Source organism: Adelges cooleyi, unplaced genomic scaffold (genome assembly GCF_023614345.1).
Source record: "Adelges cooleyi isolate 19-005CV unplaced genomic scaffold, UGA_ACOO_1.1 ACOO_flye_CR_arks_rails_tigmint_CR_PRNA_247, whole genome shotgun sequence".
Classification (NCBI taxonomy): Eukaryota; Metazoa; Arthropoda; class Insecta; order Hemiptera; family Adelgidae; genus Adelges; species Adelges cooleyi.
The window spans coordinates 11,530,734-11,548,840 of NW_026095912.1; the positions used below are offsets into that span (position 1 = coordinate 11,530,734).

An 18,107-nucleotide genomic window follows, 5' to 3' on the forward strand; every position below is an offset into this window, starting at 1 on the left:
CTATATTTTTGTAATTAGTTTTTGTGCGGAGAAAATTGGTTAAATCGCTTAAATTCACTAAATTTATAAGGAAAATTAGTTATAACGTGCTAAAACTAGGCGAAAAAACTTCATCGATTGTGCTATACAATTTAAACCTGGCTTTACATGTTTAAAACAAGAATTTCAGTGCGAGTTTTTACTTGACTCAATTTATGTGTATGTTTGAAAATAAAGCGAATTAACTCGGAATGACTCGGTGAGATGACTACATCTAAAATACGCTTAAAAATTATCCTGAGCACAGATTAGTAATAGACGCACACAGATTATTATTGGTATGGAATTATTATATTTGAGTATTATTTCTTATAGTTAAAATATTGGATAAAAAGAAAAGAGAAATAAGAAGAATAGATAAAACGACAGGGTACGAAGATTCTAGGCTAATGGGAAAAGGCCTTTGCAAGGAGTCGGATATAATAGCATAGTGCAACACATGCTACGGGTTCGACTTAGGCGGTTCATCTATTTTGAACGTTCCATTGGACAAGCCTTCCAGAGCCACTGTTTCTCCGTTTTCTTGGTGGATCCACCATGTAGCGTCGACGGGAGACTTTGGCTGCTCCTGTTCAGTTCCAAGTTGTGCAGTCGCGGTGTTGCAACGCGGCATCGTGTTGGTGATTGCGTTGCAAACGTACTTCGGATTCGGTCCCGCGACCGGTTGTCGTTTTGTTCGAGGAGTCGACTGCACTTTCGCCGGCTTTGCGTTGGTGATTCCCGAAGACGTTGACGGACCACCGCCACCCATTCCGTTTCCGTCGTAATAAATAAGCGGTTCTGTTGCGACAACATACTGAGTGAGATTCGAACCCGTTGTCCCGTTGCCTGTGCCTGTGGTCGGGTTGGGTTTTTCAGGTCGTGGCGGTAGCGGCCGAGGCTGTGGACCTTCTAGAGTCGACCGGGGCGCTAAGAAAGTACCGACAAACGCATTATTCGGAATCAAATAGATTTTTCTTATTTCGGGCTTCTTCGGAGTGGCCACCGGCCTCGAAGTGGCCACCGGCCTCGGAGTGGCCACCGGCCTCGGAGGAGCCGGCATCTGGGCATTTCTCGAGCGACCACCCTTAGGCTTCCAAAGACGTTCCATTCGAATAATACCGTCTCTCAACCCTCGGATGTACGCCGTCCAGGTCACCGAGTCGGTGCGCAATTCTTCCAGCGTCACCGAGTTCACCTCTCTCGGAGTGTTGAAAGCCCTGGGCCGACTTTCCGCTTGTTGGCCGTTGTTGTCGGCCGTGTAGTTTTGGTTGCCGTTCGCTGCCATAATTGATCTGTAACTACCGGTTAGACAGGTGTTAGTTTTAAACTGGGCGGCATCAAGACTATGAAACTAGGGAGAACGCGAGATGATAATATAACCCGATGCCATGCGGAAACAGAAAGTGAACCATTAATAATTGTCTTGTCACGCATATAAAAGACCAAGTCTGTGTGGTTATGAAAACCATACGCGAAAGAAGAAGAAAAAATCTGAGAATTTTCAACAAAAAAAAAGTATAAATAGGTACACTGTAAGGAATATTTTAAGAAGAGGACCAACATCCAGTAACATTATTTTAGTCATTAACAGGCAAGTGTTTGACAAGAAACTATCCACACTAAGAACCAAAATCAAAAGACGCTTCTCAAAAAAAAGTATATATATTTATAATAGTTTTCCCGTTTTAATAGTTAACGACATGGAATTGCTCTGCGAATCGTTACTGTCATCAGTTCAGTATTGTCAGTGTAGTAAAGTAGCTGATATCGAATTAGTATACACTAAAAATGTGCTGAACGTAACCAAATCAAAACTGGCATACCGTACACGCATTGCATGTTTAGCTCGTGGTATTGCTTAATTATTGCTATTATCTTTCTATATTAAATTCATAAATCGTGTCAAGTGCTATACTAAACTATATCAAGGCCATAAGACAATTGTAAACTTTTTAAAAACGGTATTATCCATTTGAAAATATCGTACAACACTTTTACCTACCTTTTTTTCGCCGGTAATTAGCAGAATTCGTTCTATACTCTTTTGGAGAGCAAATACGTTGCGGTAATCCTTTGGAGCGTGCACTGTCTATGACAGAAGACGGTCAACAAGAAAATAGGATCTCGGAAGAGAGGCGCAAATGTCGTTTATGTTTGACGCTGGCCGTTTTAAGAATCACCAATTTAAGAATCAACTGGTGGATAATGTCGAAAGCCAGATATCTCTTGGCGTGCGATAATTTCCAGTAAAATTCAGTTAAATTTGTTTACCCGAAACTGTGTACCGTGCAACCAATCTATAGGGCTCAAGCTGCTGTACTGAGCGTCCTGGATTGGGGAGGCCGAGTCCCGGGTAAAGCTAAACTTTCGCATTGCAGTGGTACCAACGTGGGCGACAATAACGCACCTCCTCAATGATTATCGGTGGTCTACTTGGAACATTTGGTGGCAATCGTGTAATAACGATTTTTCTCCACACTTCGCCCATGTACCGCTCAGTCGAAGCCAACGACCTCGTGGGTATTATTCGAAAGGAAAACGGTTATATACTGACATGATATAGTAAGGTAGAGCGCACCAGACATTCCGGCCTGAGCTTTTGACTTTGTAATGTGATGGAACTTTTGTGTATAACGCAATTGTCAATCGACAAAACGAAATGATAAAGTTATTTTTTGATTCAAGTTCGAATTTAACTGTGCTACAATCAATATTATCTACTTACCTAGTTAAAATTATTAACAAAATTAAATTCAAGAAGACTAGCCCCGAGAACGGGTAAAATTTTTTTTTTTCTAAAATTCTTTTTGTTATTAACACTACAATTTTTTTCCCCTCCAAATTCAACCAAATTCATTAAAAAAAATTCGTATAATTAAAAATTAATTGTTTTTTTTCAATCTGTTTTATAGTTTGGGTAAATTATATGATTAACCTATCGTTTTATATTCATGTTTCAGGTTTGTTTTTTGCAGGGGAAGGGGACACCTGTTAGTTATTAATGATATTCGAGTATTTACATTTTACAGCGGTTTCAGCCCAACGTTTTTAAATTCTTACAATTTATTACAAATATTTCAGTTTCTGACAGATATTATATTAATTTTATCGTTGTCGTAAATATGTTCTTAGAGTATAATGCATATTTTGAACTAATTCAACTTAAATGCGGAGCAGCTGAAATTGCATAATAATATATTTTATTTTATTAATTTTTCAACACACGTGGTAACTTGTAAACAACTTGATCGGGTTCTTCTTAGCTCATACATACAGTTTATGTATCAGAAATGATTTAACAAACTTCATTTTTAATGTTTATGTACAAAAACGTTCTAAAAACTACCTCAATTATAATTGCACAATTTAAATTTTCTTTGAAAAAATTTAACACATAAAATCAGTTTTATATATTGAATTCAGACATTGTATGTATAACTAACAATTATTTTTTCATTAATTCAATGACACGTTTAAGCGATCAAATAATATGTTTCTATATTACTATAGATAATCAAACTCAAAAGAATTCTGGTGAAAGTGCTTAAGCTAACTTATGAAGCATATTTTTAAAAAGAAACCGTTACACCAAAACGTCAAACAATTTATCTTATCACGTTATTTATCTATAATCATGTAATTATTCTTATTTCTGAGCTTTAACACAATATCGCTAGTATATATTAAATTAAAAGTATTTCCATTCCAGACACAAATCCGGATAGCAATACTATTTTTACGCTTAGTTAATTTATAATATTATTAGTTTATAATTAGCAAGTAATATAACATCGCTTTCAAGTATAATTTAAGGAGAATTACGATCTATGTTTTACCTTCATAGACACTTGACCAAATGTTTAAAAACTTTAATACATCTCTAAATTAAAATGATACTACATAAATAGGTGTACACTTATTATATAAAAATATACATACCATTTACAGGAGAAGACTAAATTACAATTAGTATTGTTTCATACGTTAAATAACAATTTGTTGAAGATTTTTATTAAGATTCTAAATATTCTAAAAAAATTAATAAAACCTACCAAGGCAAAATAATGAACAATATTTGTCATAGAATACACATACCATAAAATATACTATCAGTAAACCATATTTAAGGTATTTATTTTGTAAAACTAAGGATGTCACATATTAAGCACTATTGGTACCCAATACCTAATTGATAAGAACTCGGATAATTCGTTTAATTGTACCTTCACGGCTGTTAGTTAAATCACCAATACATGAAAAACAAATATTACAACTCGATTACATAATATTGTATGCTATAATAATTAACGTTGTTGTAAAGTTCAGACTTTAATTCACTTAATTAATTTACAATTTTAAACCCTGGGATTACATTTTTAATTAATTTGATTTTAACTAATTTTTAGGGATATACATATAATGGATAATATTCTATGAGAGGGAAACAGCTACTCTAATTAATAAAAACACACATACACAATTATAATAATAATTAAAAAGTCACGTTCGCTCTTATGCAACTATAAACGTTGAAAAGTTGATGCATTTACCTAGAAAATATGTCTGACTGCGCCCACGTTAGGTAACAGCTGAAAACTAATTATTTGCTGTTCAAGTAGTTTTTTAACATACACTTGTAGGTTGTAACAGTCGAGGATTGGAAGTTACTTAATCAATCTTTATAGGAGTGACGCCACATGCAAAGATGACAGAAAAACTTCCAATCGTACACTGCCTCAGCTTTGCGGACCATAAGGTCAGGGTTTTTGCTTAGAGATAGTACTGAAACGAACAGGTCGACTGCCTCGGCTGACCGCCCGAAACCGGCGAGCGCGTCCACTTTGCACAATGTCTTCAGGCCGGTCAGTCTGTACTGTTCCTTGAAAGTGCTGCCCACGAATTCCAGCCTGGCCACGGCTGTACGAAAACACTCGCGGTGCTCTTTCCACAGGTCCCTGGCCACGCCACCCCACCGGCCATAAGCGTCCGCGTCGTCAGTCGGGTATTCCGAGCCGTCGTTGCCGCTGTTCGGCATCAACGTCTTTCGGCTGATCCTAACGATCTTGCTGCCAAACGCCCGCTCGTAGTCCAACGCCATCGCCGGCAAGTCTGTGTCAGACAGGCTGCGCCGGGCCGAACGCTGCAGCTCGTTGTCCGTCGACCAGTTGGCCCGTTCGAGTCTCGCGAAGCACTCGGCGTCGTCCAGCCTGTTCGCTCTGTCCAGCGTCTCGTCGGGCGTTATAGACTTCGGTGCCGTGGTCCCGGCCGCGACGGCTTCGCCGCTACCGTCGCTTTTGTCGTCGTCCGCCGACTCATCGTCCCGGGCCCGTTGATTCTCAGTGTAGTTGATCTCGGAGAACTTGTCCTTGATCGTGTCTTCAGCGGCCGCCAGAGATTTGGTGTTCTCTCTACTGCGCTTGATGTCTTCCAGACAATGCAACAGCGTGCGCCATTTGTCCAGTTCTTGGCCGGCGTACTCTATGGACTGGGCCAGCAGCTGCGGGTCCAGGTCGGTGCGGTTTTTGCGGAAAGCGTTCTTGAAGAACCTTTTCAGCTTGTCGGACGTGCCGCAGCCGCCCGCCGTCGTCCTCGGCCTGTCGCCAAACGATGACCGGTCCGACCGATCTTTTATCTGGTCAATGAACTTTCTAACGCGGCGTTTGGCCTGCCGCTCGTGTCCGGCCACCGTGACCGCCGGTGACGGACACACGAACGGGTACTCGGATCGAAGGCCTAACGGAGGCGGCGGCGGGTCTGGAATTTTCTCCACCGTGTCCAACCATTTTTTGCACTGCCACCAGTCCTCAGCCGAGCAACGCGACTGTAGCGTACCGTTCTGAGTGTAGTTGTCGGCCGGTTGCGATGGGGTCAGCGGTGGCGATGACTGTGACGGCTGTGGCTGCGACGGGTACTGTCGTCTTTCCCGGATCAGCCTGCTAGTGTACTTGTAAAACGAAAAACGTTTGGACTTCCTCCTGGGAAACTTCTTACGCTTGTCCATGCCCGCCGCCGGCGACTTGACGAATTCGTCGTCCACCCAACCGTACGAGACTTCGGCGCTGCGAAACCTCTGCGTGGGCGACTCGTTTGCTGGTCCGGTACATTCCTGTTCGGCACCATCGTCCGTGTTCTCCGCTTTGCCATCAGCCGCCTGCTCGTCAGTGTTCGGTTCGTCGAGTTCGTTGTCCGCTTCCCAACAGTCGAAACACGACTGGATGATCTGCTGCTGGTACCGTTCCCAGTCCTCGGGCGTGGCCAGCCTGGACTTTTTCACCTCGGAACAGGACGAACCGGTCAAGTCCGGTCGTCGACGATCGCCGAAATTGCTGACGGCTCCTTCGACGACGGCGCATTTTTCCATAGCCAAAGACTGTGTGTGTCAGTTGTTGTTTTAAAAAAAGAGTCCTTTAATATCGTTATGGAAATATTACAACGGAACTTTAGCGCCTGGAGAACAGTTTTATGGTGTTGTGCACCAGTCCGCAGCCCTTGGATTTCTTGGCGCTGGCGAACGGCTTGAGGGTTTTGGGCGAAACGATTTCGCCGTGTTCGGTGCCGATATACGTCCACTTCGAGTCCAATTCCCAGTTGTTATAATCCGATTTTCTGTATTTGGGCGATCCCGAGTGGTTTCTTACCGGCGGCTGGTCGACAACGACTGTCTGCGGGTCCGGTTGCTGCTGCTCGTTACATTTGCCGGTGCCTCGGCTCGTGAAGTCGAACTTTTTGATTTTCCGATGAAAGTTCTGCTTGTTGCCCGGAAAATAGTTTTCGCTGGACGCGACCGCTGCTGTTTGGTCGTTAGGCTTGGCTGTCTGTTGTTTGGACAACGATAGCGACGACGACGGCGGCTGCTGCTGCTGCGGTGGCGATGCAGAAGACTCTTCGATGGCCTTGTTAAGCTTCTGCAACACTTCGATGCAGTTGGATCTGTGGCCGGTGCCGGTATAATAGCTGTTGTTGTTGTTGTTGTTGTAGTTGGCGGTGCCCTTGGCCGCGGTGCTATTGGTGCAACCGGTTCCAGTGGCCGTGCACGTGCTTGTGCTGAACGATTCGAATATTTTAATCTTCTTCAGGAAGTCCTCTTCATCCTTAACTACGTCTAGTCTTTTCTGTGAAGAGATGTTCCGCGGAGACGCCGGATGTGTGTCGGTCCTGTCGAAAGACTTATCCGCTAAAGTCGAGACGCCTGACAAGTTTTCCAAAATCAATCGTCTTCGCGTCAATTGCTCGGTCAACTGTGGATCCATGTTAGCTTACAACGAAAACGATAACCGGAGTGATGAACGAGCCGCTCACTTGTCATCTGGAATCGTTATAAAAAAAATTATAGTGAGAACATCTGCTTAATAGTGTAATAAGACTAATTAACTAATTGCCACGCCGGTCTATAGTTGGGAATTACCCATGCCTACGACATTCTCACGGGGAAGGACAAATGACACTTTATAAATTAATTTAGTTGACATGGAAGTTATCCCACGTTGATCCTTAGATGCATAGTTTATATAACTTTATTGATTATATAGCATATCGTATACAAGCCATTCTATCATTTTACAGGAAAAGGAACGCATTGATATACAATTTTTAACATCATAATACAAAAATTGAAAAAAAAAATAAACGTTTAAAAATGTAATATATAAACTCAATGTTTTGACATAACATTATGACACAGAAATTTCAGTTCATCTTTTAAAACATTTAAAGTTTGATAACTTGTGCAGTATCTTTTGATGGAACATGATAATGTTATGCCTTTTTCTTAAATTCATTAAATATAATCATTTATTAATAAGTAAATTCTTAAATTTTTTTAACTCTATCAACTTAACCTAATCAAGTTAAGTTTAATATTTTCGGTTTAGTTATTATTATTTCATCCCAGTTTCATTATTTTTTTTTTATCCTAAATACTGTTTTTTTTTCAAAATTCAAATATAAGTATTTTGCCTCTTTTCGACTCACCCAACATTTACTTGACCCAACTATCCTTACCAATTGAAAGATTTAATTATGTTAATAAACTTGAGTGTTAAATATTAAATTATTATAAAACATACTTGCTAAAAAACGCATTAATTTCATTAATTAAAAATTCAAATTGAAATACCTAAAAAATGCAGAGTTTAAGCACCCCCAGTTGTTTTATTGAAATTGCGCCTATGATCGTTATAACTAATAATAGGATATACCGTATACGAATACAATGGATTGACGACAGATTCTGACAGCATATACCGGATGATTCTTTTAACGCCCTACATTAGTTTACTCTTAAATTAATTGCAAATTTGTAGTGGTTATTTTTGAAAATCATTTTGATTATACTGTATTACTATATAAAACAATATTTCAATTTTTATCATTTTTAGTATATTCTAGAGCTTTATCAACTTTTGAAACTTAAATAGTAACATATATATATTTTAATCTTTTTAAATTAACAATAATTTGCTGAAAAAATTGACTGGTCGATAACCAGTTTTGAAAAATTATTTTCAAATTTATTTAAGTTTAAAATTTAGGACAGGAGGTGGAGTGCGGTTGAGAAATAGCGCGCAGATAAAAATAACTCTACTCTCCACTCTTCCTCCCGTCCTAAATTTTAAAATTTAATAACTTTACAACTATTTATTCAAAACTGGTTATCGGCCAGTCAACATTTTCAGCAAACTATTGTTAATTTAAAAAGGTTAACATATATATATATATATACGTTACCATTTAAGTTTTAAAACCTCTAGAATATACTAAAAAAGATAAAAATGTAATTATTGTCTCATACAGTATAATCAATAGTTGTTTAAAAAGAAACATTAGGAAATTGCCATTATTTTAAGAGTTAACTAGTGGTAGGGCGTTAAAAAAATCACCCGGTATTATATACTTTACAAAACGTAAGTATTTTTTATTTTTATTTTCTTCACTAAATGCAAGTATAATCCACACTGCGGTATAGTTGGTACTTACTGCTCGTAATTATCGAAACGGTCGTTGCACTTAGGACGGTCGGTTTTTAGTGTTGCACATGATTCTGTCGGTGGTCGCTCGGTTAAGACGTTGAAGTGATGAAAACCCAATCGCCGCGACTGGCGTGAGGGCGCACACGCTCGTCTTATATAACCTACTCCAGTTGGCCGCCGTTGCTAGCTGTTGTTATCGTTTTGGTTTTTTTTTATTTGCTCATTGATTTGTTTATCCATTGATTGTAATCCATTAAAACGGCGCTTGTTTATAGTTGTTTTTATTGCGAGACCGCGTGTACTTAAAGTACCTCTACCCGCGTTTATAATATAATATATACAATATACATGTTGTTGTATAATATATATTATAATATTATTATTATTTCATGTCGGCGCCGGTACCTCATAAAAGACATTAACGCCGATAACGCTGACAATTAAACAAACTTGAACGGCGAGAATAGTCGACATTTCCGTCGCGTTACTGTACCTACATTGTGTGTTTACCTTTACATCGAATAAAAAAAACAATAATAAGACATTTAAAAAAAAAAACAACAATAACGGTTTTATTATTGCTCCAAATGACTCGGTGTTTTTTCATCCCTAAGTCATCCTGGCTTAAGCACTGTTCAACCGCAACTTATAGTCGTCCACCAATCGTTGCAACCGGCTGTTTTCGATCAAAGATTCCTGAAATCCAATCGGTTTACCATTAACAACCGCAAAAAATATATTTTATCGTTATTATTATTAAATACCATTTACAATATGCCAATCGAATTCGTATATTCATGGCAAAGAAAAAGTAGTCTAAATAGCCAATAAACGGCCGTAGCAGTGTAATTAGTTTAATTTCTACATATAATTTGTCAATGTCAATGTGTATAATTTATAGCCAATATTGACTACTTTTCAAACGACTCTAAGGTAGATAATTGGGTCAAATCATATATAATTTTCTCAAAAATCAGTGGATAATTAGTGCTATTATATGCATATTAATATTAGGTATGATATTTAACTAAATGCATATAAAATGGTATTATAGTGTAACAATAGACATAGCGAACATTTTACTACAGACTAAATGTAAAATCTAAATAAATGCTGTAAACTGACTTGTGTCCTACTGCTCAAACTCTGTCCAATTGAATTACAAAATTTGTAATTTGTAATTAAATAAATTATTTTAACTTAATTTTCAATTAACTGCTTATTTTCGAATAAATAACCACATCCCTTTTGTGTTAACACCCTATGAACTTAAGATTTTTAAATGGTAATATTACACAAGTTATGTTAACTTTTTAAATTAAGAATAATTTGCTACAGCTTTTGATTGTTCAACAAAAATTTTTGAATACTTGAAAATTAAACGTAATACCTACTCTGATTTATTAAGAGATATTTTTCAATGAAAACTAATAAGTGGGTATAAGAAATAATATTTCTGTAAAAGTTACTTCGAGTTTCTCCGTTAAAGCTTTGTCTTCTTCATACTTAACAAAAATCTCGTTTAACGTGTCCTGTACTTTGTGTTGGACGAACTCTTTGGATTGATAAGGACTAAGTCCTTTCACTAAAGCGATGACGCGATTTTGTTTATCGATTAATTGTTGTTTCATTTGAATAATTTTCTTGTGATTGTCTTCCAACCCGCTAATAACATAAACACAGACGGTTGTAATACGTTAAATGATGTATTATAATATGTTGCGATTAATGTTGAGTTTACTTTATTTCTGACACCGAAATTTTGTAAGCGCTTCTTAGCCTGTTTGTAAGCAACGTTAAATTTTCAATTTCCTTTTTTTGTTCGTTGATTTTGGATTCGAATTCATCACGGACAAAAGTGTTTATCCAACAACCCGCTCGGTTTTCCCATGACTTCAATTCCTCTTCCAACGCAATTTTTTTAGCCTCTAAGCTTATGATTTTTTGGTTTTGTTCTATGCTGTCGATTGTCTACAATATCATATCCAATACTTAGCACAAAGCAATGTAAAATAAATAAATAAACTTACATACATACATAATAATGTATTAAATGCACTACCGTATAGTAAAAAAAGCGATTAACGACTCGACCCGATATTAATAAGGGTTTCTTAAAGTTGTTTTTAAACCATTTAAGTTTAAACCTACGCGAGGAGTAGTAGTTTGATATGAACTTTATTTTGGTGTTAAAATGAAAATTTGTTCAATAGGGTGAGCTAATGATCTGATTAAAACATTTTATTTGCATGTCAGATTGTAAAGCTTTGTTACTTGCTAACAACTATTTGGATGACTAAATTAACTCGTGTGAGATGAGTCCAAGTTAACAAATACAAAATAACATACCAGATTGTTGATGAGATTTTCGTGTTTTGATATAATGGCCTCCCTTAACAGAACACAAAATATTATTCAAATGTATAAACGGTAATTAATTTTTTGTCTTTATACATTTTTTTAATTTTATTATTTTTTTCGTTAATTTCATCGATTTGACTACTTAGTCTCATCGAATCGACAACATATTCTGATCTCTTTTCGTTGGCCTTCGTCCGCAAGTCTTTCAGTTCTTTCATCATCTTTACGGAGCTGCAAATAAAACAAACTCTCTTAGGTATTCCGTATTTTCCTGACCATGTAAATGACGTTTTATGACCATTGTCTTTGACATTACTTGTCTTTCAACACAATCAACTCCTCTGTAGCTTCGTTTCGCTCTTTGTTAGCCTCGGTGAATTCAGCTTTGAGTTTGTTCTTCTCTTCGCACAGATCTTCGATTCTTTTCTGTCGATTGCTAACGTTCAAGTTTGCTTCGTCGATGGTTTGCTTTAAATATTCAATTTGACTGCATAAATTCGTCACAGCCGATTTAGTCTCTTCCAGTTCTCTAATTTTTTCTTTCAATTCCCGTCGTAGACTCTCAACTAAGTCGTCGGTAAGCTCCAATTTTGAACACATCGAACTTATTTCCCCTCGCGCGTTATCTAAGTCTCTTTCGATTTTTTCCACGCGAACTCCTTCCGTCTGTATTTCTTGGTCAGTTTTCTCAACGTTTATCCGTGCCGACATCGCTGCGTTATCATTTTTCATGTCTTCCAACGCGATTAACATTTCTTTATGCCGTTCTTGGAGCTCCTTGAGCTGCACCATCGCGGTCAAGTAATCGTTTTGAACCTATTAGTGGACACTAGTAACGATATACACAACTCTAGCTAGGCCGAAAAAGTATAAAATAGTTAAGTAACATGAAATAATAAGTAATGGCTTGAAAATAATTAAGCTGCGGTCCGAAGATGGTAGCATGTCAACTGACTAGACATCAGTACCCCTGGCTCTTTGTCCCGTGTGTCTGTTGCCTCCTCTACCTATAATGGATTACATGCTAAACGGAGTAAAGTGCTAATAATGCATATTTGGAGGTGAGTGGTTAAATGTAACCGTTACAGTGTTATCATTACCTAACCTAACATTTTAATAAGTATCATAGAAAAGTAACCTAGCATTTTTACTTTCTATGAAATTAGTCCTACACAAAATGGCATACGCGTTCCATATATTAAGTTCAGTGAATGGGAGTCATCAGATTAGAGATACAAGATGATTAACAGAGTCGGATTAGATAAAATAGTTGAAAGAGCTCAAGTTACTATAACAGTACTACTATTCGGCGATCGCACTAGTCTTAATCTTAAGACTAAATTCTGATTTTAAAAGTCCATGTTAAAAGGTATACTGACGGTCGTGGATTTTAAATTTTCAGTGGGTTTAATGTCGATCATCGAAGATATCGACGACAACTCGGACAACTCGTCTTCCAACACATCTCCACCGCGATAATCCAATATCATTCTGTACACGACGAGTATTTCGCGCTATAAACAGAATAATTATTAGACTGTTATCAAAAACGAAATAGGATATTTTTAGTTTGTTTCAAACGCGTACTTTGATTTTATACAAATATCTTTTAATCCACTTGTTTTTTTCCTGATCGGTCATACTCTTCCACTGTTCTTTGTTGAAGTCAATTATGTTTTCCGACTCCTATACCACACCGTAACATTTATCTTACACAAGTTATATTCGTGTATGTTTACTAACGTTGGATAACGATCATTGGCTCGTCAGAACATGGTCTAAACTATCCAGCCTCGCGAAAAAAATGGTTCGTAGTATAATCAAAGAAAAGAAACTATACAATTTTTACATGGGCTCTTATGGGGCGAGATAAAATCATGTCTGACATCTTGTAAATGATCAAGAAATGGACAGTGCTGGTAGGTGTAAGGAAACTCTTTTGTCAGCTGACACTGAGCCTAATTTGAGATTCCTAGTGGTACAAAACGTATTTCAACGATCCTTGACAAGTCAATGATGCGATTTTTATGTAATATTTCATATAGCCATTACCCCGTTAGAACAGATCTCGACAGTCTCTCGAACGGAAATGGCTACAGACATCGGACGCGTTCCGTTTCCAGAATCGAGTCTGTCGCATCGGCTTACAATGTCTCGTTTGAACGTTTCAAAATTGTTATCCACGAATTCTTCCTCGGCAGTTTTTTTCAATGGACGCGAAACATTTCGCTATACAACAATGTATAAACACAAGTTAACATATTTAGGATTGGCGCAATTTCAATAAAAACAAACTATTCTTAGTTTTCTATACGTCTCAGCCAGTCCAATCTGCACAAGTCTATTGTCTATATTTTTACTTAGCTTGTTACTACTTCCATTCCTAATTTATTGTATCCGCCCTGTGTAGGCGTAATTTCAATAAAAAAAAACCTGAAGGTGCTTGAGCTCTGCATTTTCCAGATATTTAAATTTGAATTTGAATTAATTAGGTTATGTTTTTTTTTGAGCAAGGATGTTGTTAACAATTTAACATTTCACACTTTAGTTCATTAACATATTGATTTTATAACCAAAAGTATTACAAATTAATACAATTTACAGGTATTTTATACAAGATTTTGTTTATGTTAGTTAAATTTGTATATTTTATCTTTTCTTATACATAATATCGACAAATCTGCCACGTCCTATTGAAACCTTAAGTCAAGTCTTTATTTTTCGCAAAGCAGAAAACTAACGTTCAAAAGATGCAAAGCTAATAGGAAGTGTGAGAGCCACTTGAAATTAATAAATGATACTCTTGTCAACGCTGAAAAAAATGTTTGGTTTTGTTATTTAAAAAATTTGTATCAACAGATGTTTTACTACACAAACACGGAAAATATTAGAGGTGCTAAATTTAAAATTGGGGTGATAATACCTTCTAAGCTCCCCTAGCTCTGCGCCTATACCACCCTAATTACCTTCTAAAGTCATTTCAGCTAATTTAATTACGCCTATGATAATCAGGACTGACTCTTGTGTGCAAAAGGATGACGTTGTTTACTACTAAATCATAAAATATCATTGACCAGTCGTGCCGTTTTAAGTCTCCACCTGTCAGGCTTTCCTTTGATGGCCGTTTGAATCAACTAAAAATGTAAAGGTCCTAGTTGATGCAAACGGCCAAAAATAACACGATTTTTACTCACGATATTATACTCTACCAACAAACCTGTCGGTTGTGTGCGCGTACCAATTGTCCTTTCTGTAATTTAGTTCCTAAGCCAGTGTTTATGGATGAGACGATCGAGACCGGAATGGTATTTAGTTTCAGTTTGTTTGTTTCAAAGGTTTTTTTCGTCCGGATTGGCGCAGACAATTTGCCTAAAACGGTAAATTAGACGAATAAGTACAGTGGAATGTATGTAAGACATACTCCGTTACAACCTTTTATCGCAACATCTTTATTTGAGTATTCCAGTTTTTTCACCAGCCGATCTGTTGTAACACCTTTGTTAATCTGACAAACATTGCGCACTAATTATTAATTTTTATAACAAGCAAATACGCTATTTCTCCAGACAGCTGTTTACCTTATAATTCGCCATTGAAACACGGTTGTCAATTAAAACGAGTAAATTTTATTACGTTTGAATGCATTTAAAAATATTGAGACTATTTGCAAATAAACAAATTTAACAATCACAACAATGTTTATTTTACTAACTATTTATAAGAAATCTCAATGTAAAATAAAATTACCAAGGTGTTGTATTTTGGCCATTTTTCTAAAAGCAAGCTGCATATTATACAACAAATAAATTATTGGAATATTCTAATATTGAAATCACGTACCCTTTTCAATTGGTCTCTTGTCTAACATTTCAAAGGCTATATTATATACATTTTTGTACCCATTAGATATTCAAGAGGTATTATTACCTATTAGTACCTATTAGATGCCATATTTAATTACATATCTATTATTTTAGAGGATACAGGTACCACTGCATTACACAATGGCAACATTGGTTAAGTTTTAAATGATAAAATAACGTTTAGAAATAAACAGTTATTTTAATCTCACCTAAAGGTTCAAACTTAACAGAGTAAGCTATGTGTACAAAAATGGTATCTAACTATTTATTAAGTACAAAAGTACAATGTATTACCTGCCCGTTAATGAAGCCTACTACATTTTCAGACTATTTTGCATTACTTACAAACACGGCGTTCTGATTATGCTATTTAGATGCATAATCTTATTTTCTAAAGCGTTTAAGATTAAACCATGCAACAATGTATAGGCGTACGTTATAGCTATTGAAATATAGTGACCGATTAGCTTATAAGCCAAACCTAGGGTTAAAAATTATCACCAAGTTAAAATTGTTGCATTCTATTTGTAAACTAGCTTTTAAGGTTATTGTTTTTAAATATCTACAACTATAACATATTAAAACTATTTAAATCATGTTGTTTTTTGTGCACACAACATATGCACTATGTATGGAAATTAGAAAGGTTGGGATGTTGGGAATGTTGGACAGTTTCTAGAGTTTATAGAAAGGAGCAGTTATATAAATTAGATGTTTTTTTATACGCTCTCTGAAGTTGTTTTTTGCTTTTAAAAAAAATTGAGATTGAAATTTGAAACGTGGTAAGTACTTTTAAAAGTCAGCTGTGGTGGTAAAAAATTAATTATCATTTTTATGGCCTTTTTATTGTTTTTGGCATTTAAACAAAAATTCAATCAAGTAATTCCTAACAGGAGCAGACTGGCTCCAAAATTAGACCGGCACATGGCGTTGCATTTTTTGATAAAGAGCCCTTGAAAATATATACAATAATTATTATACCTTTGATAGGCTATATACATTGTTTTTGAAAATATTTGTATAATAGTTTGGGCAATATCTTAGTCACATGTGGATGAGCTGTGTTAATAAATAAATCCTTTGTATAAATTGGTGATAGTTCATGTTTATACAACCAAACTGAAATTTATTATAAATGAATTTAAGTAATTATACTATTATATAACATAAGTAAACGCTTTGATGCGAATCTGTCGATGGTAAAAGTATTAAACACTGTGAAAAAGAAGTGTAAAATCTAATACTTGCTTAAAACTGTATTTTTAGTAATAGGGTAGATACAATTAAGGATGATTGTCTTTCTATAATCATTTTTTGCAATTATCATTCATATTATTTCGTATCAATCAATATAATAAAAATATTTCCCCCATACCTGATGATTTATTCACACATAACAACGTGTAAATTTAATACAACGCGAATGTGATGATTCCATTTTTTGGGTTTTCCATAAATAATATAAATGTTTGACATCTGATTTTTGTTAGCCTACTCTAGGTCTAACTTCAGTCTAATATTCACCCTTAAATTCCCCAAACTACCCCTAACAAGCAGAAATAAAGCAAAAGGTTTCTCTTCTTTTAGGGAAAAATGTTTTTGGTAAAACGAAAAACAGCAAATAATTAGCAATAGTATTATTAATTTTCAAGCAAGTTACTCAGAGAAAAATAGTGCGTATTCATAGTTGTAAATTTTAATATGGCAATAGTTAATAGCTATTATTGTACATATATGATTTAATAATATTTCAGGCAACTTACCTCTGAAAACTGTGGTAATGTCTTTGGTTCCGGAATAGTACAGAGTTTCGAATGTCATATCGGTATTTTGTTTATAAAAACAAATACAAGAGCAGTGGCTCTTGATAATATAGGAATATAGGATAAATGCATATTATGCGTGGGTAATATCAGATAATATTAAGTTAGTCATCGAATATGGTTTTTGATGACTAAGCAACATCATCAGTATGTAGAATTTAGATTTTAACAAATTGTAACCGTTTGACATGTACCAATGTTCTTAAATTTTACAAATTGAAAATTTATATTTTAGTCATTACTAAGCTAGGGCCGACAACTATACTGGAGACTTGGCGTCCCCATTTACAGTTATTTATACAAATAACAAATAGATTCACAAAAATTATATTCTAAAATTTGATGCAGGCATTGGTTTACGAAAAAAATAGAAATATCAAACTATTTAATGTTCTTAGAAATTTTGAGTTATCTACAATACTACTTCACAATAATACAACTAAACCTAACCCCGGTCAATAGCCTTGTTTCTTTTAGTCTTTATCGTTTGTGTGATATTATAAATGTTTAGTTCAAATTGTAGATCTGATATCGAGTGCCTTTATCACTGCAAAGTGGACCAATGCTACAAACTAAGTAAGCGAATAACGGATTAGCGATTAATTTGGAACACGCAAAAATTATGTAGTAAGTACATAGAATCTATTAAATTTGTTTACCTATTGGTACCAACTACCAAGTATTTATTTTCTCTTGAAAACAGTACTTAAAAAACAATATCTACAAAAAAAAAAAATTGAATGGGTTAAGTACGAAAGGAAACAAATTATTGACTTATATCCAACTTACCATTTAATTGATTCAGGAAAATGATAAAATAAAACTCAGTTCAACAATATCCATATTTATTAAACGAATAAACACAAGTATGATTACCTATGTATGTTACCAGTGAAACTTGAATCTGGGCGCTTAAGTAAGTCATGTGGCCTCTAGAACGCTTGCTTTATGGTGTAAAAATATAAATATATTAACGAATTAACTGTATTTTGATTTCAAGCTTTTATTTATAATTTATCACAATATTGTTATAAATGTACATAGTGGGTACTGGGTATATTAATGATAAG

The 18,107-nt window shown here is 35.7% G+C and overlaps 2 protein-coding genes across 2 annotated transcripts; both read right to left on the bottom strand.

The window, feature by feature from the left end:
• Nucleotides 1-4,180: 4,180 nt before the first annotated feature.
• LOC126837175 (uncharacterized) lies at nt 4,181-9,218 on the bottom strand. The gene is made up of 2 exons (XM_050571002.1): nt 8,998-9,218; nt 4,181-7,327 (listed from the first exon to the last, which is right to left on the bottom strand). Exon 2 carries the CDS (start codon nt 6,380-6,382, stop codon nt 4,694-4,696), a length of 1,689 nt encoding a protein of 562 aa, XP_050426959.1. The 5' UTR covers nt 6,383-7,327; nt 8,998-9,218; the 3' UTR covers nt 4,181-4,693.
• Nucleotides 9,219-10,429: 1,211 nt separating this feature from the next.
• Nucleotides 10,430-14,671, bottom strand: LOC126837176 (tropomyosin-like; the record flags this gene model as incomplete). The annotated part of the gene is made up of 9 exons (XM_050571003.1): nt 14,569-14,671; nt 13,404-13,580; nt 12,939-13,037; nt 12,731-12,865; nt 11,668-12,167; nt 11,463-11,582; nt 11,340-11,382; nt 10,732-10,961; nt 10,430-10,655 (listed from the first exon to the last, which is right to left on the bottom strand). Coding segments are annotated over exons 2-9 (1,404 nt in total), but the record flags the coding sequence as incomplete, so codon positions are not given.
• Nucleotides 14,672-18,107: the final 3,436 nt, after the last annotated feature.